The sequence below is a fragment of the Annulohypoxylon truncatum genome (assembly GCF_022578515.1).
Source record: "Annulohypoxylon truncatum strain CBS 140777 unplaced genomic scaffold F4807scaffold_8, whole genome shotgun sequence".
Lineage (NCBI taxonomy): Eukaryota > Fungi > Ascomycota > Sordariomycetes > Xylariales > Hypoxylaceae > Annulohypoxylon > Annulohypoxylon truncatum.
This window is the reverse complement of record NW_025953794.1, coordinates 737,626-761,097: the sequence shown is the minus strand read 5'-3', so window position 1 is coordinate 761,097 and position 23,472 is coordinate 737,626. Positions and strand designations below refer to the sequence as shown.

General features: G+C 48.8%; 10 protein-coding genes across 10 annotated transcripts; 2 read left to right on the top strand and 8 right to left on the bottom strand.

Annotated features, from left to right (window-relative positions):
- Positions 1-228: 228 nt before the first annotated feature.
- On the bottom strand, positions 229-2,726 carry F4807DRAFT_417224 (Arabinosidase B). The gene is made up of 2 exons (XM_047997213.1): positions 637-2,726; positions 229-580 (listed from the first exon to the last, which is right to left on the bottom strand). The coding sequence occupies exon 1, from the start codon at positions 2,268-2,270 to the stop codon at positions 768-770; it is 1,503 nt and encodes a 500-aa protein (XP_047856523.1). The 5' UTR covers positions 2,271-2,726; the 3' UTR covers positions 229-580; positions 637-767.
- Positions 2,727-3,823, bottom strand: F4807DRAFT_417222 (uncharacterized protein). Its single transcript, XM_047997212.1, has 3 exons — positions 3,450-3,823; positions 3,274-3,367; positions 2,727-3,207 (listed from the first exon to the last, which is right to left on the bottom strand). Exons 1-3 carry the CDS (start codon positions 3,529-3,531, stop codon positions 3,150-3,152), a joined length of 234 nt encoding a protein of 77 aa, XP_047856522.1. The 5' UTR covers positions 3,532-3,823; the 3' UTR covers positions 2,727-3,149.
- On the bottom strand, positions 3,689-6,014 carry F4807DRAFT_417218 (NMT1 protein). Its single transcript, XM_047997211.1, has 6 exons — positions 5,789-6,014; positions 5,480-5,530; positions 5,328-5,430; positions 5,208-5,276; positions 5,001-5,150; positions 3,689-4,950 (listed from the first exon to the last, which is right to left on the bottom strand). Exons 2-6 carry the CDS (start codon positions 5,512-5,514, stop codon positions 4,261-4,263), a joined length of 1,047 nt encoding a protein of 348 aa, XP_047856521.1. The 5' UTR covers positions 5,515-5,530; positions 5,789-6,014; the 3' UTR covers positions 3,689-4,260.
- Positions 6,015-6,208: 194 nt separating this feature from the next.
- F4807DRAFT_417216 (uncharacterized protein) lies at positions 6,209-10,334 on the bottom strand. Its single transcript, XM_047997210.1, has 5 exons — positions 9,648-10,334; positions 8,577-9,585; positions 8,404-8,513; positions 8,172-8,353; positions 6,209-8,102 (listed from the first exon to the last, which is right to left on the bottom strand). Exons 1-5 carry the CDS (start codon positions 10,082-10,084, stop codon positions 6,445-6,447), a joined length of 3,396 nt encoding a protein of 1,131 aa, XP_047856520.1. The 5' UTR covers positions 10,085-10,334; the 3' UTR covers positions 6,209-6,444.
- Positions 10,335-10,416: 82 nt separating this feature from the next.
- On the bottom strand, positions 10,417-12,045 carry F4807DRAFT_417212 (uncharacterized protein). The gene is made up of 2 exons (XM_047997209.1): positions 11,980-12,045; positions 10,417-11,931 (listed from the first exon to the last, which is right to left on the bottom strand). The coding sequence occupies exon 2, from the start codon at positions 11,501-11,503 to the stop codon at positions 11,147-11,149; it is 357 nt and encodes a 118-aa protein (XP_047856518.1). The 5' UTR covers positions 11,504-11,931; positions 11,980-12,045; the 3' UTR covers positions 10,417-11,146.
- F4807DRAFT_384861 (uncharacterized protein) lies at positions 10,593-11,145 on the bottom strand. Its single transcript, XM_047995825.1, has one exon. It carries the CDS (start codon positions 10,994-10,996, stop codon positions 10,682-10,684), a length of 315 nt encoding a protein of 104 aa, XP_047856519.1. The 5' UTR covers positions 10,997-11,145; the 3' UTR covers positions 10,593-10,681.
- A 908-nt stretch (positions 12,046-12,953) lies between the features above and the next one.
- On the top strand, positions 12,954-14,404 carry F4807DRAFT_384542 (GA4 desaturase). Its single transcript, XM_047995820.1, has 2 exons — positions 12,954-13,137; positions 13,198-14,404. Exon 2 carries the CDS (start codon positions 13,219-13,221, stop codon positions 14,284-14,286), a length of 1,068 nt encoding a protein of 355 aa, XP_047856517.1. The 5' UTR covers positions 12,954-13,137; positions 13,198-13,218; the 3' UTR covers positions 14,287-14,404.
- On the bottom strand, positions 14,405-16,302 carry F4807DRAFT_384765 (MFS general substrate transporter). Its single transcript, XM_047995821.1, has 2 exons — positions 15,525-16,302; positions 14,405-15,462 (listed from the first exon to the last, which is right to left on the bottom strand). Exons 1-2 carry the CDS (start codon positions 16,019-16,021, stop codon positions 14,523-14,525), a joined length of 1,437 nt encoding a protein of 478 aa, XP_047856516.1. The 5' UTR covers positions 16,022-16,302; the 3' UTR covers positions 14,405-14,522.
- A 1,467-nt stretch (positions 16,303-17,769) lies between these two features.
- Positions 17,770-21,717, top strand: F4807DRAFT_472814 (TPR-like protein; the record flags this gene model as incomplete). The annotated part of the gene is made up of 7 exons (XM_048003046.1): positions 17,770-17,843; positions 17,893-18,121; positions 18,177-18,239; positions 18,300-18,587; positions 18,647-18,818; positions 18,872-19,064; positions 19,115-21,717. The coding sequence occupies 7 exons, from the start codon at positions 17,770-17,772 to the stop codon at positions 21,201-21,203; spliced, it is 3,108 nt and encodes a 1,035-aa protein (XP_047856515.1). The 3' UTR covers positions 21,204-21,717.
- F4807DRAFT_384846 (putative aldo/keto reductase) lies at positions 21,561-23,128 on the bottom strand. The gene is made up of 2 exons (XM_047995823.1): positions 22,515-23,128; positions 21,561-22,443 (listed from the first exon to the last, which is right to left on the bottom strand). Exons 1-2 carry the CDS (start codon positions 22,944-22,946, stop codon positions 21,919-21,921), a joined length of 957 nt encoding a protein of 318 aa, XP_047856514.1. The 5' UTR covers positions 22,947-23,128; the 3' UTR covers positions 21,561-21,918.
- Between the last annotated feature and the right edge of the window lie 344 nt (positions 23,129-23,472).

The window sequence follows — 23,472 nt, the reverse complement described above, 5'->3', positions numbered from 1 at the left end:
AGTGTAGGGTCTTCCCGTAGTCCCGTACTTGACATTTGTCACATCGACCGCGATGGCGACCATTGACCATGTGGCCTTGGAAATGGAGTTCGCTTATTCCTAGTACGGGGTAATAAGGCAAGGTTTTAAGAGGCTTGGGTGGTGGTGTCTCGATGCCGAGAAGTCGTAGCCCTTCGCGACCATCGCCGCATGGATACATCCGCAACTAAATGCTATACTTAGTATATTAATTATATATTAGATGGTAATATAAAATTAGCCCCATGAGCTTATCACGACTCGTTTAGTGTGTATTCGTTGTCACTTGCGTATTTGTTCTTAGGGGTGTTCTGGATTTGATGTAGATAGGGAATAATGATTTCCTCACTTGGACTAAGTGGGACGCGGTATGAACAGGCATTCTAGGACACGTCGTCTTAGAAGACTTGGAAAACTACCGTTGAGATGGGTATACTCATAGATAGAGTACGTGGCATCTGGGCAGGGATGCGTACTTATATAAGAGATTCCCTCGACACTCATACCGCATCTTCCAGCAAACTGCCCTATCCCTCCAATCAATTCTGAATGGGTCTAATACCTACCCGTAGAATCAGAAACGAGTTCATCAAAAAAGCTTTTCAAGTGTCACAATACCTAACATTCATCCATAGAATCTTATTTGAATCGTCGATATTACTTAAAATAGACCTAATAACAATGATACTCATAATAATATATAAGAATGTTAACACAAAATTCGACCCTTGTCCCTACAAACAGAAACCTCAAGCGAAGCCGGTGCTAACCAACCAGCTCACATCGTCGTTAAACGAAGTAGTAGCGTCAAACGTCTGCACGCCACCATTGCTCGCAGCATAGCCCACGTTGGAGTAGTGCCGGAAATACCGAGTCGGGTATCCCCAAGAGCGGATCGAGTTGCCCTGGCCGTTGAGGCCGGCCTGCGGGCAGAACGTCGCGTCCTCGTTGAACTGCTTGGTGCCGTCGCTGGCGCCGACCTGCAGCGCGAAGTTGTAGTGGCGGATGTAGCTGCCGGGGGTATCGACGGACTCGAAGGAGACGCAGCCGCTGTTGCCGAGCCCCGTGCGCACCGTCCAGCTGGCCTGCTGCTGCAGCGCCGTCGTGCTCGACGACGTGACGACCTGCGTGTTGACCGTCGACCCCGTGTGCGCCAGGTAGCGCGTCGTGTAGCCGGGCGTGGTGGCCTGGAACTTGACGGACGAGCCGACGGCGAGCGCGGGCCCGCTGACCAGCGACGTGGTGGCGTACTTGGCCGCGACGATGTTGGCCTGCACCGAGCTCTCGGTCGCGTCGGACGGGTAGCCGTCCGTCATCGCGCCCTCGTAGAAGGTGCCCTGCGCGCCGTTGCTGTTGTCGCCGCCGATGCCGAGGATGATGGCGCCCTCCTCGTGCATCGGGTTGTAGCCGGACGGGCGCGCGCCGCTGTAGTACGTCGCCAGCGCCCCCGACGCCGCGTTCCCGCCGTGAATCGCCCACTGGTTCGGCTCGCCCTTGACGGCCGCCGTGACGAAGCGGTACGCGATCGACGGGTCCGCCGCGTTCTCGCCCGCGCTGGACCCGGAGAACAGCCCGTTCTCGAGGTCGGCCATGACCCACGGCCCGCTGCCGGCGCCCGTGCCCCAGACGGTGCAGTCGCCGTAGTAGATGGCCTCCATGTGGGCGTCGCCCGTGTCCGTGTTGCTGACCTCGGCGTTGCCGTAGTCGAAGCAGCACTCGCCGTTGTAGTGCGTGCCGTCCAGCACCGCGTACATGCCCTCCGACCCGTCGCCCGTCGCCACGCCCGTGGTCGCGTCGTTGCGGTACCCGGTCCCCGGCGAGACGAAGACGCCGTACGCTTTCTGCCCGTTCAGGGTGACCGGGGCGCCGGTCGCGCTGGCGAGGTTGTCGTAGCCGTTAGTATCCGGGCCGCTGAAGCCTCCCGGCGGCGCCTGGGTGAGGTGGTTGCCGTTGCCGGACTGGTCGTAGATGATGGTTATGAGGCAGGTCGTGTTGGCGCAGAAGGTGTCTTGGGCGGCGGCGTTGGCGACACCGCCCGCGGACAGCGGCGAGATGGTGGTCGTGGCGCTGTCGGACCCGCGTTGTACCTGGTAGAGTGCACCGGAGTAGGCGCTGTACAGGGCGCGGGTGGTACTGTGCGCAGCGACGCAGGGGGTACCGCCGGAGGAGTAGATGTCGCAGGGCCCGGCGGCGACAAGGGAGCTCGAGGCAACAAGGCCAAGAGCGCGTTGGCGGCTTCGTCTGGAGAACATGTTGAGGCTCTTTTACTGGGCACGTCTGTGATGAGAAACAAGCTCAAGCGGACCACCTCAGCAGAACAGCAACATCGTGGGCTTTTAAACCCGCGACGCGGCTGGCCAGACTTGTCCTCATCTTGGCACGGCCCCGGTAGCATTCCATTGTTTACGTCGACCGTCTTGACGCTATTCACGGGGAAACCCCACCACCAAATGCCTGACCCCTCATCAGTTGACATGCGTTTTCTAGACTCGAGGTAGCATGCAATGCGGCAGTGGCTGATATTTCCTCCAATGACAGATCGGGCGGATCTGCTGATGCTACGTCGACCTGCGCTTTTGCGGGCTGCGGCTTACGTCACCGCCGACGCGCTCAGGCGTTCCACGAATAGACGATCGGCGCTTATAACACGGAAAAAACATAAATCCCTTGAAGCTGCCCCCTTAAATCTGCCTGGGGAGGGTGTCATTTATGGAGGATTCAGCGATGACAAAGGTCCCAGCTAAAGTCCAGCTGCCGGTTGATGCCGAGGTTAGCAATTCTCGAGTTGCTATTTGTGAAAACCTCGTATAATTAAGCGCTCTCCATAAGACGACTTCATTCTCAAAGTGCCAATCTCAGGTAAATGCGGCTTGCGGGTAGTTTGCTAATCATTCACAGTTCCGAGCCCATCTCACGTTAAAAAGTTATATCCATTTGAAATAAGAATTATATTAACATTAACTACTTCCGCTTTAGAATTGAAGTGCTTGATCATAGCTTCTCGTGATGTTGTTCTCAACGAAACACTCTTATTTTTCGTCAACAGCTGATCGGAAACACCGGACTTGATACAATCCACAGCCCTAGGCACTAATTGACATAGTGCTTAAATCCGTGGACTTCCCCCTTGGTCAGATTGGAAATAGGTCTGAAACTTGAGCGTTGATATCACACGGTTTCCAAAACCATCTGCGAATATGAGATTTAGGATCTTAGAATGGAGCAATACGGAGAGAGAATGAGGGTTATGCTTACTTCTTGCCCGTCTCTGTGAAACAGCAGAACAGGAGCGCGATAGGCCAACAGATGAAGGCAGCTAACACGGCAACGCAAAAACCAATGGTCGGTCCTATTCTCCCGAAATTAGTGAAGATTAGTACTTAGTAGATATTACCGGTAGCATCGGGGAGCCAAGGTTGATTGAGACGCACCGATGACCTTGACGCCGCAGAGGCCGACACCTCGGCCGCACTGGATACAAACGACGGGAAAGGGGAGTCCGCAGTCAGCCATCTTCGGGGGTTGCTTATTGACTTATGAGCTTGAAAGTGGAAGAAACGGGATGGTGGTGGTGGTGGTTAGATGAATTGATGACGGCGACGTCGGGTGTCTTGACCGGATTAGGCATAGTCGTATCTTGGCTAAATCAATAAATATTGCATGTTCATCCGCATCTTGGCGTGGGGTTCAGAGAGATCTTGGCAGGAGATGGAGTGTACAAGCTGGGAAAGTGCTACTTGCACTGTGGGAGGTATTTAAAATCTCCTGCGGAGATTTTAGAGCTTAGAGACTAAAACAACAATACAACATTCTATCTTCCTTAATTCTTTTCTGCAGGAAACCAAGATATGATTTAAACAAGGGAATTAACGCTGAGATATTTACGTATCTATACGAATTTCACTTGTATTTCTCTACCTTATATGCACTTAGACGGATGAGCAGATTAGCATATCCATACGTTTAAGTGCATACCTATACTGTTACCCCAAACGCGTAACGACGAACTTAATACGAGGTCTTTTACAGAATTTCAAGTTTTCACATTTGTACTAAAAGACTCATAGCCGCTGTTGCTATTTTATTTGGCTCTGATATACGTCGCCATACTAGAGCAACTATCCTACTTATGACGTAAGGAGCGTCCTGGAGGCTTATTTGTAAAGAGCGAATGCCTGCGCGTAGGTAATAATCTCGTTTCGCGAACGCGGTAAAGTATTCCCGAGAATCACGTCACACCCCCTAAGCCTGGACAGCAGTCCCATTAGCGCCGCCAGCTTCAAGGCGGTGAAAACCGCCGTTGCTAGCAACGTCCTTCTGCAGCACCACCATGCGCTTCTGATCTCCGGTCGGGTCGGCAGACTCGCCGTCGAGGGTCCAGGACAGGAACGCGTTGGTGTAGTTAGGCTCGAAGCTCTGGTCCAGGACGCCGAGGCGCTTGCCGTACCGGGTCACCTTCTCCCAGTCGCGGCGCACGTTCTTGAGGTCCTTGGAGAAGTACGCGAACGAGCGCTCGAAGATCTTGCGGTTGAGCTCCGTGCCCATGGCCGTCTTGAACTCGACGTACTCGGCGAAGGCCCGCGCCGGCTCCGCCAGCACGAAGTCCGTCGCGCGCTTGACGGCCCGCATGAACGCGCGCGCCTTCTCCGGGTTCTCGGCGAGGAACCGCTCGTTGCCGATGTACAGGATGGTGCAGAAGCAGCAGCAGCCCAGCTCGGCGAGCTCGTCGATGCGCAGCATCTGCACGTCGCTCTTGGCGCGGCCTTGGGAGGCGAGCCACTCCTCCAGCTCGACCATCTGCACGTTCTCGAGGCCGATGCCGGCGTCGATCTCCCCCTTGATGATGGCCTTGGACACGTTCATGCCGCAGCGCACGGCGGTGTAGTCGGCTGGGGTCATGCCGTAGTGAGAAGTAAGCTCGTCAATCTGGATCTAAGCAAGGGTCAGTGAAGCACGACGGAGAGAAGGTAAGGGCAGCACACCTTTCCGAATTCGCCAACATAACCGATTCGCTTGCCCTTGAGAGTCGTGAAGTCGGGGGTGATACCGCTGTCTTTGAGGTACACGACACCGGTGAAAGGCTCGTCGAGCAACGAGCCGATGGAAAGGACCGGGAAGTTACGGGCTTTTGCCTGGATGGGATTTATTAGCTTTGGTTGGCACAAAGAGTTATGAAATAGCGGTCTTACGGCAAGGGTGTGGATCATGGCCTTGAAGCCAAGGTCGACCTTTCCGGTGCCGATGATTTCGGTGACGTCCTGCTTCACATGAGCGCTAATTCATTATGAGAACACACCCATGAAACGTACACTCGGATCGTTGGGCTCTAGAAGAGCCACCTTAATGCCTTCGTCCTTGAAGTACCCCTTGGCCTGGGCTAGGTAGAGAGGGGCATGGTACGGCGTCGCGTGCCTGCTGCCGTTAGTCAACGTTCGTCCATTGCAGATGCCTCCATGCTTGCCAGTTGGTCAAGAAGGTAATCTTGTCGGTAGACATGGTGGATCAAGCGAAGCTGCAACAGTTAATACTAAGCTGCCCAAGCAGAATAGGGGAGGGGAAAGCAGCATGTCCTTTCGCTGGAATTATCCAGATCAAGTTTGAACGGTGTAATCTCAGCCCAGATGCCTCTCTCCTGTTAAACCATCCTTCCATTAGGAATTGGGGAGTGACCTTGACAGGATCGAGAGCATCGAGCACCCGCCATGCGATTGACCAACGTTACCTTGATACTGAGATAGCTCCATGATGGCAGGTGCTTCCTAGACCATACCGATGGGATGACTTGTCGATGTAATTACAGACTGGACTCGTGTTTGGCAAATAGAAGTCTCTGGGAAGAAGAACAATTCATAAGGGCATGGAAAGGAAGGAAATGTCATTAGATATATATCGGACAAGATGAGGGGTAGCTATGCTCCTTAGAGAACCGATGGTGGGTCGGACCGGGTCGGCTATGCAGTCTAGCATCATCTTAATATGATAGATCATCATTCAAATGGCTCTCTTCTGCGCTTTTTTATTTGAATTTAGTACGTCATGTCAACATAAGGCCTTGGAGACTCGACTCGTTTGGTTGGAACGTGACGGCTTGGCCTGTAAGTATACTTACTACAGAAAACGGCCATGAAAGGGTAGAAGGTACTTTTAAAGCCATATGTTCGCACTTAAGGATATTAGTAGGTATGTTGATAAACTAGGTACCTAAGTACCTAATAGACTGTAAAAGGTAGGTAGGTAAGGCGGTAAACATGGTTGACACTGACTGGGGCTTCCCTGTTTCCGAAGATATTTCTAATTTGATTGAAAGTGAAAGAGGTAAGAAATGCCCACTCCCTAAAACAACAATAATATAACTAAGTAGTTTAAATAACCCGCTTCCTTCATTCGAAGCTCGTCAGTGCTTGTATCTCTTTCTTCAGTGAACATCTACTTGTGGATATCATCCATTCGGCGAGCGAAAGTATCCAGTATCTCTGCTATGGATTTCTGTTGTATTATTGGCCTGACACTACCCTTTGAATCCTCAATAAGCATTACTCCTAATTCCTTAACGGCCGTTCTTTCTTCTTGAGTCAAGCGCCTATTTTCTTTCTCCTCTCTAATCTGGACCATACGATCCATCCAATGGCCCCGGAGGAACTTCAAGAGGGGACGCCCCTGAGAATGGAACTCGTCCATAAATTCTGCCACAATATCGTCAAGCTCGTCTAGGAGGGTTTTATCCTCATCGTGTATGTCGAGAAAATCATCGCCATAAGATTCGAAGAACTCGTCGAAACTTTTCCTGTCATCGAATTCATGGAATTCATCGAATATGGTCTCGCAACATGTATGCCTCATCTCTAAGGCTTCGAATGTGAGTGCTCGTATTATCGCGCTCGCGACAGGTGGAGCTGGGTCGATGATTTCGAGAGTACCCGGAATGGAGAAGACACAGTCCAAGACATCGCAGATACTTTCCATCATATTATCCCTTAGAAATGAGAATGTCCTTCCTAGGATTAACTTGAATGGAATGCAACCTTCCGGGCCACAGCAACCGCATTGACAGCCATCACCTGTTTGCAGAGTACTAAATCTGCTAGTGAGGCTTATCATGTACGACAAGCACTCTGGCACTTCCAAGTCATCACAATATTGTGCCAATGCCTCCCCAACTCTTTTCATCAAGCGATGAGAAATTGTATGTCGCGGAAGCTCAGATCGGACTGAGTGTCGGAAAGTTCGTTGAGGCAACCTTTCCTCTAGATCATAAACGTACCAATTATACGGCACTAAGTGAGTGGTGTTTGCGCCATGTGCGACAAACCACTCACTAAGGTCCGATGGTAAATGTGGTAGCATAACTGGCGTCATCTGATCATAGAACGTGTCTATATCTCTGAAACCGAGGTCGAAGGCAATATCAGCTTTGAGGCGGCTATTACTTATAGGTATGAAGTTGTTCGCGAATAAATCGTGGTAGATAGAACCTGAGCCGTGAGGGCCTCGTGGCTGGAGACGATAATCGTATTGATCCAACTGAAATTCTCTGAAAGGGGAAATTCCCCTCGATTCAAGTTTTTGGATTATATTGGATGCTGCGTGGTCCAAAACAAATGAGCTGTGAAGGCCGACTTGTTGTTTTTCGTAGACAAACTCCCTTTCAGCTAGTTCCATCAAACTTTCTCGCCATAATTTAATATGACTCAGCACAGTCTGGGCGACTTTTGGCGAGCTCTTCTCACTCAGGCATGCGATAGCATCATAAGAAAGCTTGCATCCAGAATCCAGCAATATTTTGGTTGATTCAGCACAAGGACAATTTCGGCATAATCTACCTTTTTCGTGACACATCTCCTCGCTTGAGTGTATAGCCAATTTCAACGGGGTGCAATCATCGCATCTCATACTTAGATCGATATCTGGATGGGAATCAAGAATCATTCTCAGTCCTTGCGGCCAAAAGATTGCGATATGGAGTGCTGAAAGTCCATTTGACATAAACGAGTCGGGCAACTTTGGTAGTGTTAGAAGAACATGTTTAAGTAACAGTTCATCTTTTTGAATTAGAGCTTCAAACAAAGGACTGTCAAGACCAAGTGCTGCCAGTGATTATCAGAATTAGTTACTACCGGTGTAATTCAACTCGACAAGTAGGTAAATATCCTTACCTTCAGCCATACCTTCTGGCTCAAAAAGGCAACGCCGTTTATTATGCTCCCGTAGCATCCAATACCAACGCAGCCCACAAATACAATCTTCGGGTTGATTCTGAATCAATAATGGGGCCAATGTGTCTACGACGTAATCCACGCGGCGGTTCGCCAACGCGACACAACGACCTATACCAGAGCTATAAAATTAGTCATTTCCCTTTTTGTTGGACAATAATGGATACCTTACGAATATAATCTATCACGTGCACTGATTATACAGGGCACGTTTAGGCCTAACAGTGCTAATACTGCTTGATGAGTGATGTAAAGCGGTATTATGCTTCTAGGAGACATTTCCTATTTAATGTTAATAATAACTTTTCTCTTGTATATGGATAGGTACTACTGCGGATAACGTACTGCTAAAACCGTCCCAATTAATGTTTGCCCATATATGTTAACGTCTGTCGGCAACGAATGTCCGGAAGCAAAGATGCTCTGTAGCCTTGATGTGCTATCACAGATAATCTTCCGAAGAGCTAATTCAATACTGGCACCCTCTTTATTTTCGCAAATGGCGATCCATGAACAGAAATATACCATAGCCCGGATGATACGAAATGCTGGAGATCGACATGTATCTACCATGCCGTAATATCGAAACACGGGGCTGATGCCAGCACCACCAGCACCGGTTTTCCGCGTAAAACTGGCCTCAACTGCGACGTCCAGTATGCAATGCAAACCTGTGAAGATGACGCCAGTCGTGTGCTGCTTTTCTACCTGCGAGTCCCGAAACCTGGGACACCCAGGCTCGTGGCGAAGACAAATAATCTTCTCGTCAAAACGTGCCAAGAAGCGCCACCCAGAGAGCTGCCGGGTTTTTTGGCGACGGTAACGACACACACAGCTATTTGTTACACGTTTTTGGCCACGTTGCAGAGTAGGAAGGCCTGGTTCTCGAGTATTGGCTCGGCCAGTATGGGTAGCGGCAAAACCATCTTGACAACTCCTGAGAAAGTCAGGCTTCGACATCAACATCTGAAAGAACTTTTCTCCAGGTGATGTCTGATTAGTTTGAACTATGGCGCCTTTTAGTTCTGTTATCATTTCTTCGAGTTTCGACGTGTTTTTCTGGTGGTTTGCAGTTAACTCGTGTAGAAGAGTCACACTAGAGGAGGCGTCGGCCTGTATCTGATCGATTTGAGGAGCTGATGGATGGACCTTGGTGTCGATAAGTGACAGGGCCTGTATATCTTGTGATATTGCCGCAATGGCGACTTGACTTCCTTTCAAGTTATCTTCAAGGCTGTCCCCTTTGGAACGGATCTCGTTAAGCTTGCTGTGGACAGTCGCTAGCTCAATTGTTGTAGCTCGGCTCGAATTTCCAAGCTCTATGAGCTTATCTCTGCTTTCGGATTGAACGTGTCTTTTGCGAAGCTAGTTAATAAAAATGAATATCGCGTATATTGGAAATAGGTGGCAGCATACAAGCCTAGTCCCTGAATTGCTACTAAGAGGAGGCCATTTATTCGGTCCAAATGATCAGCTAGTTTCTCTAATTCGGGGCGGCCAAAAGGGAATTGAAATCTCTTCTTGGTCTCCTTGAGCTTTCCTTTGAAATCCGTAAAAGGTGTAGACTGGTATTTCTGAACTTCGATATCTAGGGCTCTCAATTGGACTTCGCAGTCCCGTAAGCAAAGGACGACGTTTTGGCTCGGGGTAGAATGTTCATTTTGGAAGGATGGAGCAACGGATTCAATTATTCTAACCAAGTCCCGTAGGCGATTTAGATAGGTTGTCACTCGAATGACGTAAGAGTCTCGGTCTTTGAAATCATCCAAATGGCTATTTATACCGCCGTATACCTGGACGCAGAGCGAAATTATGCCAACGGCTGTTCCCGTAATGCCAACGGGGTCGACCATTTTTCCGTTAACGATTATACCATAGATGAAATGAGCTGGTATGTGACTCGTATTGCAAAGGAAAGAGGGATAAATAGGAATACGTTCTGGCGGACGATAGAATAAGTAACTAGATAGAAGCGAAGCTGAGAGGCCGTGCTAGTGGCTGAGTTGAGCTATTGGCTGCAGGGTGTTTCGTTCAAGGGAAGTATTGTTAAGACCCAATCAAAGTAGCAGACTCGCAGACTGAGGGGCCAATCCCATAATTTAGATAGGACAATGCTGTTAACTTCTGACCGAATGATAGAAATGCACAATTACTTACCTACCTGGTAAGTACCCAAGTAGGTATCGATCATGGTTTCAACAGGCTACCTACCTACCTAGGAGAGACAAAACTTTCTGAAAAAGGGGTTAGACTTGACAAGTATTTACTGAGCTAAGAGATACATGACTAAGAATTTAATACGGAATAAGAGGTTTATTTGCTTAGCTGAGTAGGTAGGTAGGTAGATAGATACCGAAACAATTCATTCCGGCGTCTTACGCCATGGGTAGGTACTTCACTTTTCAGTAGAGCTAAAATACCTACCTAGGTATTCCATCTGTGAAAAGTACCTACTCCCCAACAAATCCGGCCACAAACGCTGCGCCCACCATCCAAAACTGCCTGCGAAACCACATACCGCAGCTATCGGGGCGTCCTAGATCGACTTCGTACACGTAATAGGCCATCGCAGCCGCCACACCTACAAAAGTCCGAATCAAGCCCACATCCCGCACAGCCCCAGCAAGGCGACCTGCACGACTGAGAGTAGGCTGACCAGCGCCTCCATGCTGTCCCGAAACCGCAGCGCCATGCTCTTGATGCCAGCCTGCGCGTCGTCCGCCACGTCCTGGTGCGCGTAGACTGCGCCGTAGGTCATAGCTCATAGGGCGTTCGCGCCGAACAGCGCGAGTGTTGGCCTGTCGTACGGGTACGTGTCGGCGCGGAGCGGAGCGGGGCGGAGAACACAGTCCAGCCGAGGACCACCTGCGGGTAATGCGACATGCGCTTCATGAGCGCGTAGTAGACGAATTGGATCACGGCGGTGGAGGTGTGTCGAGCTGTGGCTGGGGCAAGATGCGCAAGTCTGTGGAAGAGGGAGAGGGGGAGAGCTGCGCTAGAGCGAAGACGTTCGCTTCGGTGGCGCAGACGGCGCCCCGGGTGAGAGGCCGGTGCCGGGTTCGCGCTACGTGCCGGTTGATGTGTTGATCGGTGGTATCTTTCCATGTGCACACGGCGCCGAGGAGGACGATGCTGAAAGGGAGAAAGATCGCGAATAACTTGAGTAGGGAAGCCGGCTCAGGAGTTTCGGGTGCTCCACAGGCGGAGTAGGCCAGCCCGGTGAGATACGAGAAGCAGAAGGCATAGAGATCGGCAGGCCGATCGAGGCGCATAAGTTGCGCGTAGGGGATCCATGGCTTTGGGAGGACCGAGAGGATGCCCTGGGATCGGAGTACGGGGGCAGGTTGGGGAAGAAACTGATGTGCTTACCCTCAAAGCTTCTGAAGAAAGACCTCATGGGAGAAGCCCGTGGACTAGGCATGTTATTCTAGAATTCGTTGTACGTGGTAAGAAAGATTTTGTGTCGCAATGAGGAGCCTAAAGGCACTTTGACTCGTTTTCGCACCAACACTTTGATAGCGATGAAACATCGCGTTGATGCGCCCCATGTAAAAGAAGAATCCTCAACTTCTCACGTGAAACTACTCTCGTCCCTTGCTAGCCAAATGGTGGGTTGAGATGCTGGTGGTGTCGGCCATTTGGAACGTCGCCAAGGTGCGCAGGACAAATCCATCCTTTGCCCGTAGTTTTCCGGGCTCTCCTGGATGGCTTCTTAGTGAATATCCGAATCTGGATTCGAACCACTTACATATAAAACTCGAGTATTCACATAAGTTTTGATGAATATGACATTGGGTTTTATTAAATGGGATGCGTTCAATGCAAGATGAATCGAATTTGTCAATTCGACTTCCAATATACATTACCTTAAGTGCTTATCGGTTAGACTAATATGCAAATGTAAGGCATCATTAGGTATCACGCCTGGATTGTGCCTTTTCGCTTGATCAACAATGGGAATAATTATGGTGTTAAATATGTATTAAATAAAAATAGAATAAAACTAGATATACTTGATCGACGAGTTAATAGGTAATTATAAATACACCGGGATAATCTACTCTGTAAATATAAATAAACCCGGAGTAGCTGTTATGCAATTAAGCAGGTTATCCCTATTCTCTAAAACATTCTCTACAGTATCTTTATATGCAATTAATAGCATATGTATAAAGTGCTTCCTAGGAAATAGGGGCATAATTGCCTACAAATGGTATTTTAGTCCTTGTATTTCAATAAGCGGATAGGTAACCATGCCCAAGTAATCGAAATATTGAACTATCCAAGTCGCGAATGGAAATATCCTACTCAACCTCAACGACCAGTTTCTTTGCCGAAACACCTTTCTTGAAGATATCCATTGCGTCCTGAATACCATGGTGACCTTTCCCAGATACAACTTCCGGTGGCGGAGCGACTTTGTAGATACCTTTTTCTAGCGCTTCCACGAGGTACTCACCGAGAGTAACAGGAGGCGTCTCCTTGAACATGCTAACACGACCAGTTCCAAAGACCATTTTAGCCTGTACCCCTTCCAGAACATCTGCTAGCTGCACTGGGATGGGAGATGCCACGAAGAGTTCTTGCTTTGACTTGTATGCGACCCGACATATACTGGCTATACTCCCTAGGTATGGCAAGGTAGATACCAGCGCATGTGTCCTTATCAAGCTTTTGAAAGTAAATGGTATTTCAACCTTTACTCATAGTACTTGAATACTCATCGCAAACCCGTATAATACCCGTATCTTAAAATCATTTCCCCGTCACTTCAGTGCCAGCATCGTATGCATATTTCATACGAAAATAGGACTTGAGTCGTCTTATTGTGTTATAAATATTCCATCTATCTTATCTGCGGGGGTTCCCACTCCTATCCCTTGTTCGTATCAGCTACGTATATTCGGTACTGTCGTCCACCGTCCCTCCCCCTCTTCTTCAATTATCTAATTACTCATATCACCAGCTTAGCCCACTCCGATATAAAATGTCCACAACAACAGTAATAGAGACGAGGAAGGCTTCTGGCGCAGAACCAGTGCTGGGTAAACAGGTACGCTACGTTGCAGCCGGGCATGTGCCCCAGACAAGTCCGCACAATTTCCATCTTCCTGCCCTCACAGACTTTGGTGATGAACGCTTCCTTCCTCTTCATAGTGTGCGTCCTCTTCCTAAGGTCTCCGAATTATCACAATATGTCGACCATGCTCAGCTCCACACTCATGGGTTCACTGCTGTTCATCACCCTACTCCATTTCATGCATCGTCCTACAACTCGCAGTCTTTCAAGGATCCCCAGCTCCTTAGGCAGTACCTCATACCTCATACGGCTGAGATGATGAAACAAATTACTGGATGTAAGACTGTCATAACGGAATCCTTTTTACTAAGAACCTCTACCTGGACCGAAAAAGATTCCCTAGCCACTCATGGAGAGGAAGTGGACGAAGCTTCCGAGCTGGAAACCGGTTTTCCGCAGTTCATCGGATTCAATCCCAAATATGGCGGCGCAAGCCCAGCTTCCAAGATCCACCTGGACTTTTCGCCAAACGGCGCGCGAACTCACATTCGGAAGTTTCACCCAGACCTCGCCAAATCTGCAACCGATATCATACAGCATGAAGACTCGTTGCTTAAGGATGGGAAAGATTTGAAAGAGAGTTACAAGGACTGTGGGGGTCCTCGATGGGCACTTTATTCAATATGGAGACCCCTGAAGATTGTGGACCGGGACCCACTAGCAGTAATAGGCCAAGGAAGCTTTAGTAAAGAAGACTGTGTGCCTGTTGACATCTATTTCCCATGTTTAGGGATGGGCACGAATGAGAGACACCTCTCCGAAAGTCTTGTAATCCGATACTCCGAGAACCACAAGTGGCACTGGATAGATAAACAGACTCCTGAGGAGGTATTAATTCTGAGGTTCTTCGACAGTGACGCAGAAGGAGGTTTTGTTGCTGGAGGCGGATCGTTCCATTCTAGCCTAGAACTTCCTGGTACGGAGAATGAAGCACCTCGAGAATCTCTAGAGATCAGGTGTCTCTGTATTTGGTAATTGCGGTAGGCTTGGTATAGGTTAGGTAAACAATAGGAGGTAGATTCTAATACATCTTTCCAGAAATACGTAAGCAACAGAAAGTAAACATTTATCGTGAATCTTTCGTATTAAAAACCATTCCACCTAGCTCAACGCCTCGACCATGAAGACTCTTAGTAGCCTTCATATCAATACTAACAATAAACCACTCCGACGAGATGCCTCTAACGTGCAAGCCAAACAAAGGAGATAATCTAAACCTCTGAAGTATTAGCAGTGTGCTGTCCCACTTCACCCTCTTCACCAGGCCTCTCATCGAGTTCGTTAAACTTTTTAACTACTTGCAGAGTAGCATAGTAACTAAACGGCAACGCAAAGAACCAGAGACCCAGGTTTATGCTGGCTGTAGCAACCAGAGCAGTAGGAACAGCTTGGACCCCGAATCCTAAACAGATGCCGGCAGTCTCAATTCCCCGAAGTAGAGAACTGTACCTGATCTGCTGGCCGGGGGAATCCGATAGGTTACTAATACACCAGTAGATGTAGTTCTCTACCATCCCTACGCTGAGCCTTTCTAACATTAAAACACCGAAGCCTCGACCGAAAGTAGCTTGGTTGTCCCAGTCCAGAACCGGACGTGTAGTTCGATATTCGTTTTGGATTATCACCGCCCAAATCCACGTTGCGCTATTGAGCATTGCGATTAGGATGTAGGTGCAAACAGCGCGCGTCTGCCTCTTTTTCGTCCAACTAACGTCGACCAATGTCCCAGCGAGCCAAGTAGCAAGGATCCCGAGGATGGCGGATAGCAAAGCGCCAAGCGCCCTCGACCTCACGGTGAAGTATGTCGCCAGGTAGGTACCCGGATAAGCTTGGGCCCATCCGAAGTACCAGAAAAGGGGCGTAAGAAGCAGGATTGATTTGCTTCTCAGCAGGGTCCACATCTCGCGAGCCTCTGTACGCCAAGCAACCTCTCTTATTACCTTGATGCGAGTCCCGTCATCTCGCCGCACTTTCTCGGGTTCTGAAAGAGGGAGGGCGAATACACAACCGAGACATTGGATTGCGATAAACGCTAGGTATGTTTTATAGCCTACTTGACCGCGCTGCGTAACGTTAATGTTTAGGGACAGCGAGATAGCACCCCCAACGATGTTCCCAAGGTTGCGGAACGTAAACCAGGTAGCGATGTAACTAATGTGAACATTAGCTTATCAGATCCATATTATCAAATCCATAAACACCTTTACACATACCGGCCTCTCTTGTGTGATTCAGGGTACCCCGTTGCGATAGCGCCCTCCACACAAAGGAAGAAACCACCGGTGATACCACAGGTTATGGCGCCAACATAAACGAACCAAGTGGAGCCGAATCGATTATTAACATAGAGGCCAGCCGCATATAGGGGATATCCAAGCGTGCCGAGAGATAAAGTCCAGCGAAAGCCGATAATGTTGGTAAGCCACGGAGTGAAGAAGCATGTTATGGTCAAGAACGCATACAGCAATGCATTGGCAGCATTGACGAGATCAGGGCTCTGAGAACCGCCCACGCCAAGGCCGTTCATAGCGCTCCATATCCCAGGTGCGGAGAAGGCACATATCCCAACGATGAGAATCTGGAAAAGGGTGCTCCGAAAGAATTTGATATGGCCGGGGCTTGAGGGAACATTCTCGGTGCTCGCGACTGTGATGGAACTGGCAATATTCCCACCGATCTCGTCTTTTGCGACGACTGGTTCGACGGCCATTGTAACGGATGCTAGCTGGTTGTGATGATGATATTTTATGTTCTAGTAACTCATTTGAAGACGGAACCTTAACAACTGGTCGTTAAATTGTGATGACCGTGGAAACTTGTGAGATATAAGGACGGCCTGAGTTTACGAAGGATCCTACATTGGTCGATAGTCGTAACATCCGCCGTCCCATCAATTCAACCGAAGGTAGTATGCACCGTGGACCTTACTAGGTCATGTGCTTAGGTAATCGGATAGACCCCCACTTGAGGTGGTATACCTATACGATCACTTATCATACATACGTACCTAGGAAACAGTTCCTTTAACGTCCGCCGCTAGTCTTGTGTGATCCCGATATCTCCAGAGAACCATAGCCGCTGATTGGCCCTAGGTACAGGGGAGGACCCACCTATCACCAAGGTGCACCAATTGGATCAAAGAGCTTAAATTGATTACATAAGTGCCATATTTCGACAGTTGACTTGATCTAAGAACGTTAAGCGTTGGAAGGGGGAAGGCCGTACGCTTATCATACACACGAACTGCGAAGCGAGCGCCTCGCAGTTCGCGATTTATTGTTGACTGGTTGGTTTGTTCAATTGAACCTTGAAAGGTTTAAAGGGGGTGAACTGCGAGATCGAGAAATCGAACCTTCGGACCTGCGGCTCGGCTAAACCGGGGGTTATGATGCCACCAAGGGTGGCCTCCAGTTGGTTAACTAGGTACGTACCTAGGTATACATATAGCAATCTATACATGTCCATAATGAATCCATATGATGTTTTTGATATTTTCCAGGTACTTAATCTTTCTTACTGGGTAGGAAATAGAGTGTACTTGGCAAGAAAGTGCGATTAATACTATACTAATATTTATGATCTTCAAACTAAGGCCCAAGGTCTAAAGCTTTCAAACAAATACAACATCTTTATCCCTTCCAATCTTTCCTGTAGGCACTTACGCATTACTCTGTCTAGCCGTAGTCGGCGTTAATTGGCTAATTTTTTTCTGGGAAAAATAACCCTAAGTAAACCTCTTCAAAGGCCCTTTAGAAATATTTTTATCAACGCGGAGGCGTGTTTTAGGGAAAGGAACCTTGAATTAAGCCATTAGTCAAGCACCTACCTAGGTAGGTAGACAAGTACGTACCCCACGACGAGGCTAGATATCTAATGGCACCCTGTTTATAAGCGAGTGCCTCGCCGTTTGGTTGGTTCATTTAGTTCAGGGGATTAGGTATATACCTAATATGTAAGTATCAAGAATATAATTACTTAAGCATAGTACATCTATTATATCCGTGATCTTGGAATTATAGCTTGTTGGTGAGCCGCGAGTTCTAACGAAATCCCTCCCGTATATTGGTTTGGCGGAACATCGTGGAAACCGAGAGAGAAATTTCGTTTCCTCCCAGAACTATGGCCCCCACCTCATTGCTAAATGATCACTGCCTGGTGGCCCCCAAGAAACACGGAATATGAGGCGCGGGGAAGCGGTTAGGTTACCAATCGTTACTCCCTCTTTCGGTGGCGTTGACAGGACACGCGCTGATTCGCAGATATCAAATACGCCCGCAGACATAGCCTCCCATCGAACTCATAAGGATGCCACCCCCTCCGTCCACCATGGCGCTGAAAAATCGCTACTTATCCCTCCTTCTTATCACATAGTTCTAGGATCATAATCAATCGCAGTAACAGCAGTATAGTCGTCGCGTCAATTCCGCTGCTGCGTCTCTTGGAGACAACCATGTCAGTATGGCTGGACATGGACTTCACGTTCTTTTCGACAGCAGTGAAGATAGTCCGGATCATGCCGTCGCAGAGATAGAGTAGGCTCTACCCCAATTCCGTCTTCTTCTAGTAACTAACTTCTGTTAGTATCGTGGCCGTACACGGGCTAAATTTCAGGAACAATCCTAACCATGCGCGAGATACCTGGACGGCGGGCGGCAATCTCTGGCTACAAGATTTCTTACCTAGCAAACTCACGAAACCAGCCCGAGTCATGCTTTTCTCCTATAACTCCAGCCCCGCCATGGATGCTGCGGCGATCAAGCTCGACGATCATGCCAAGACTCTGCTTCAATTGCTCAACATTGAGCGGGAGGTAAGTCTTCGATATATTCCATTTGAACGATGCTTCCTTCTCACGAAAAGAATAGAATGCACCGCAAAGGCCCCTTGTATTCGTCTGTCACAGCCTTGGCGGCCTAGTGGTTAAGGAGGTCAGCAAACCGGCCACACGATGAACACTCGTTGGCGGCGCCCAAAGCTAACAAGCATAGGCCCTCGTCGAAGCAAATTTGGATACCACGTGCAAATGTATCATCGAGGCAACCAGACTCCTCGTTTTCTTTGCTACCCCTCATCGCGGCGGAAATTACGCCGGTATTGGCGAAGTCGTCGCGAAGATCTTTCGAGTTGGCTCACGAAAGCCGAATAACAAGCTTCTCGATGCACTCAAGAAAAACTCGGATGACGCAACGAAGCGGTTTGAACAATCGCGACATCTATACGAACACTGCCTTGTCGTGAACTTCTTTGAAGGGGAATCATATGGCAATCTAGGGATCGTGAGTCAGCACCGAACAACCCCTTAACCGTTCTGTCTAACACTAAGCCCCGTCTCCAGATTGTCGATAGGGCTTCCGCGACTCTTGGCCTTCCTGGATCGCGCGAGAAGCAAGTTGCGACGCATGCTGACCACAGTTCTATCTGCAAGTTCGATTCAATTAACAGTCTTGCATGCCGACTCGTTTTAGGGACCATTGTGAAGGAGGTCGACCGCGCGTTAGAAATAGAACGTATGTAATAATAGAAAATGTATTGTGAATCATAGACTGAATCCTTTATCTAGCTAGGAATGTTCACTGGCTTGTCCCGCGGTCCGTCAATTCGATGTTTACCGGCCGACGCAACCTCATTACGAAAATAAAAAAAGTACTCGTCTCACCCGCGCCTCGTGCTCAGAGGAGATTCGTCTTGACCGGAATGGGCGGCCAGGGCAAGAGTGAAGTTTGCCTTAAGGTGGCCGATGAGCTCCGCGAGCAGTAGGTTGGATACTACCTTACCATTAGCCTCTCGTATTTACCTCTTATAGGTTCTGGGGCGTGTTCTGGGTAGATGTTAGCAGCGACTCTACCGCGAAATCAGGGCTAGTCGCCATCGCAAAATTGTTAGGATCAAATGGAACAGAAGTTGATGATGCTCGACGTCAACTTTCCAACGTCGACCCTAAGCATCCCTGGCTTTTGATCTTGGATAACGCCGACAATCCAAAAGTCGACTACCAACAATATTTCCCCACCGGCACTCGAGGCGCGGTTCTAATAACGTCCCGGAACCCTGAGTGCCAAAACTACGCGCCAGACGGCTACGAGGACCTTGGCAGCCTGGACAAGCAAGACTGTATTCATCTCCTCCTACAAGCGGCGAAGCTCGCCTCAGAATCGCCAACAGTAAAATCCAACGCCGAGAATGTACTTGAAATTCTAGGTTCGCATACGCTGGCCATACTACAGGCTGGTGCGTACATCGCCCAGGGGGCATGTACATTAAGTGAATATCCCGGCGTATTCCAAACACAAAAAGAACGACTTCTCAGGTTCAATTTAACGCAGGACCAATCGAGGTACCACAACATCTATGCAACATTGGAAGCGTCGGCCGAGCTCTTGGGCACGCTACAATCGGAGTGTGCTCAAGATTCGTTGTGTCTTCTCCAAGTATTATCGCCGCTACACTACGAAAAAATACCTCTAGATCTCTTTAAAGGCTCATGGACCGGCGCACAGAACGTTCAAAAATATCCTGGTGATAAGATCAGTGATCTAACTAATGAACACGTGTCCCAACTTCCAGACTTCCTTGAACCTCATAGTCATACTTGGGATGCGTTTCGTATGTCGGAGGCTGTGAACCTGCTCGAATCTCTTGCTCTAATTAGAAAGAGCAACACTGATGGAAAGTTGACGGTATCTATGCATCCACTCATCCACAGCTGGATAAATCTCCGTCAGGACGCGATCCAGAGAGACGAATCCCTATTCAAGAGCCAGTGCATCATCGCGCTTTCCCGATACTATCAGCCTTATTGGGAGCCATATCAATATCACATAGGACTTCACATATTATCAGTACTTCAACGGAGCTCACTCACCCACGGAGGATTGCGCGATTCATTATTACCAGTATATGTCCGAATTGGCCAGCTACTAGATGAATTACGATATGACCAAAAGCTGGAAGAACTTCTCCAATATCTTTTTTCCGAACTACGTATCGATGACGACAATATGAGTGAGAGGTTCCTACCCATTTTTGATTTAAGCGCGAGGAACGCACGTACGCGGGGAAATATAAAGCGTTCGGTTAAATTATTCGAGCAGATAGTCCGGATTGGAAGGACGATGTATGATGAGACGCATCCCGCTCGACTTGCTTCGCAACATGAGCTTGCCTACGCATATCTAGAAAACGGGCAAACAAAACAAGCTATTAATCTATTAGAGCAAGTGGTTAAAGTTCGAGAAACAACACTTGATAAGACGCATCCCGATCGACTTGCTTCGCAACATGAGCTTGCCCACGCATATCTAGAAAACGGGCAAACAAAACAAGCTATTAATCTATCAGAGCAAGTGGTCAAAGTTCGAGAAACAACACTTGATGAGATGCATCCCAGTCGACTTGCTTCGCAACATGGGCTTGCCCACGCATATCTAGAAAACGGGCAAACAAAACAAGCTATTAATCTATTAGAGCAAGTGGTCAAAGTTCGAGAAACAACACTTGATGAGATGCATCCCAGTCGACTTGCTTCGCAACATGAGCTTGCCAGCGCATATCTAGAAAACGGGCAGACAGAACAAGCTGTCGATTTATTTGAATACGTAGTCCAGATCCAAGAAACAACACTTGATAAGACGCATCCCGATCGACTTGCTTCGCAACATGAGCTTGCCAGGGCATATCTACAAAACGGACAAATAGAACAAGCTATCGATCTATTTCAACACGTAGTCCAGATCCGAGAAACAACACTTGATGCGACGCATCCCCTTCGACTTATTTCAGAGTGTAGGCTTGCCGAGGCGCGCCTAGCCTATGCTGAGATAGATGGTTCACACCACGCTTCCACTCCATCTACGTCAGTAGAGTCACCTGTACCCCAAAAATCACGTCGGTAAAGAATACGGCTTGTCCTGCGTTCTGGGCTAAGACGCATCGCGGAGAGCTGCAATGGTTAATTATAGGTAGTTAACTATTGTGAGTTGCGCATAATTTGGAGCTTTCACTTGCTTGTTTTGTGTGGCGAATATGGCATTGGACTGGTTGTTGAAATAGGCGTAGGTTATGAGTGTCAGACTTCTTGGTGTTAGGAGGTTAAGTTGCTAGGAGCGGTTAGAGATCCATACCTGATAGTGTCAGCGGAGCTGTGGGTCTAGTAGGACCGGAGTTCGGCCCGTGGGAAACCGTGGGAGGTCCTGGGGAGACCTGTTGATAGTTAGGTAATCTTAGAACAAAGTAGACAAAAGGCTTTTCCTGTATGTATTTGTATGGCAGATGAAGTAGCCACGCTAGCCTAGGTGGTTCATCGATAATATTTCCGCAAGGCTTATTTATTTAGGGGGTGGGGGTGGACGACGTAAGTGGCAATGGGAATATTTCATCGTATACACAGTACTGACAGTACAAATAGGGGGCCCCAGGATCTTCACCCATGTCCTATATCCGGCGTTATTTTTTACTTACATCTACTATGCCCCAATTAATAGAAAGTCATTGGGTTTATTATAAGTGGAGAACAAAAATTGGAAACGCAGTCAAAGTACATCATAGGTAAATATGAGAGTAGTAAATCTTAAGCTTATAGGCATTCCTTGTTGGGCATCTCACTTCAGACTATTTAACGATATTCCAAGCGTCATCCAGCACTGCAAGTATATCTTCCGGGAGTGGGCCCTTCCGAAGTGCCCCCACGTTCTGTTTGACCTGAGCGATCTTGCTGGAGCCGAAAATAATGGCATCTTGCGGCTCTAACTTCGAATGGAAGGCGAGCCAACGTAGTGCTACTTCCGGCTTGGAGATGCCGTGCGGCTCAAGCGCCTTATCGAGAAATCGGATGACTTCGTGATTCTTATCACTGTCGTACCGCCGAGCGTCCGTTGACATGATATTCCCTTTGGTGAAGCGGGTCCCCTCCACTTGACCGGACGTCAGGGCGCCGTGGAGGAAACCGCTGCCGTGCGGACTATGCGCCACAAACTGCATGCCATGCTTGCGGACCAGATCAAGCACCGACCCTTCGTGTCGGCGATCGATGAGGTTGTACAGACCCTGGTACACGGTCGGCTTAACATACCCCTCACGTTCGCAGATGTCGATGAACTCGGCAAGCATATCAGCAGGAAAGTTACAGACACCCAGCTGTAGCTAAAATCAGTATCGACCTTACTGCTCTTCTTTTCCTTGTTCTGCGAGGGCCTGGAAACGCTTACCTTGTCAAACAGCCCCTTTTTATATTGTGCGTGGAAACCAGCCGCCTGATCTTTCAATGGCGTGGCTACGTCCGGCGCATGGGGATAGAAGACATTGATACGTTGACCATCTCCGAACTGCAGGGCCCCGTAGCTCTCCGCGATGGACTTGGCGATCTTCTCAGGCTCTAGGGTACCTTTAAAGCCAGACATGCTGATTTTTACCTTGGTGTCAATGACGAATCCCAGTCGCGCTGCTCCGACTTGTCCGAGGAGACGTTGCGAAGCACCAATGTCTGAGGGCGGGTACAGGGCGGCCGTATCAAGCCGATCTATTCCCGATTCCTTGAGCAGTTCCAGAAGCTCTCGCACGGCATCTTCACGGACAAATTCGTCACCAAGGCCGCCACAGCCAAATATGATGTGTGGCGCTACTGAGGACGCCATGGCCATCACGATACTAGTATGAGGCGACAAAGTGAGGGATTGACGCGCTAAGCAACAAAGAGTATGAGGCCAGGGACATCTACATAGGTAAACTGTGAGTTGCCTTCCCTATTTATGGGAAGATAGGCAAGCCTCCGAAGGTATGTTAGGTACACAGCATTTGGCACATAGATACATGGCGGGCCAAGCATCCCTTACATCCTCACACTTATCATGCCGGCAATCTGCTTACTTGAATCGGGTACCCTGAGCAGTAGTAAGTAAAAGGTTTTCACGAAATGAAGGGGTAATAGAGCCGAAGCCAAAATCGTACCTATTCGTGACTTATATCAATGACATGGCGTATAAATTCGCCCAGGACGATGAATTTGGGGTAGACGCAATGGCTTTGGTGCGGCGAGCATGGGTGGACTGTGACGAAAGTTATGGTGTTGGCTGCATGGATTTTCATAATAGTTGAATGCCTAACATGTTGGTCAGAAGCTAGGGCTGTTTCCCCAGTCATTCGACAACTTTCTCCGTAGGCACCTGG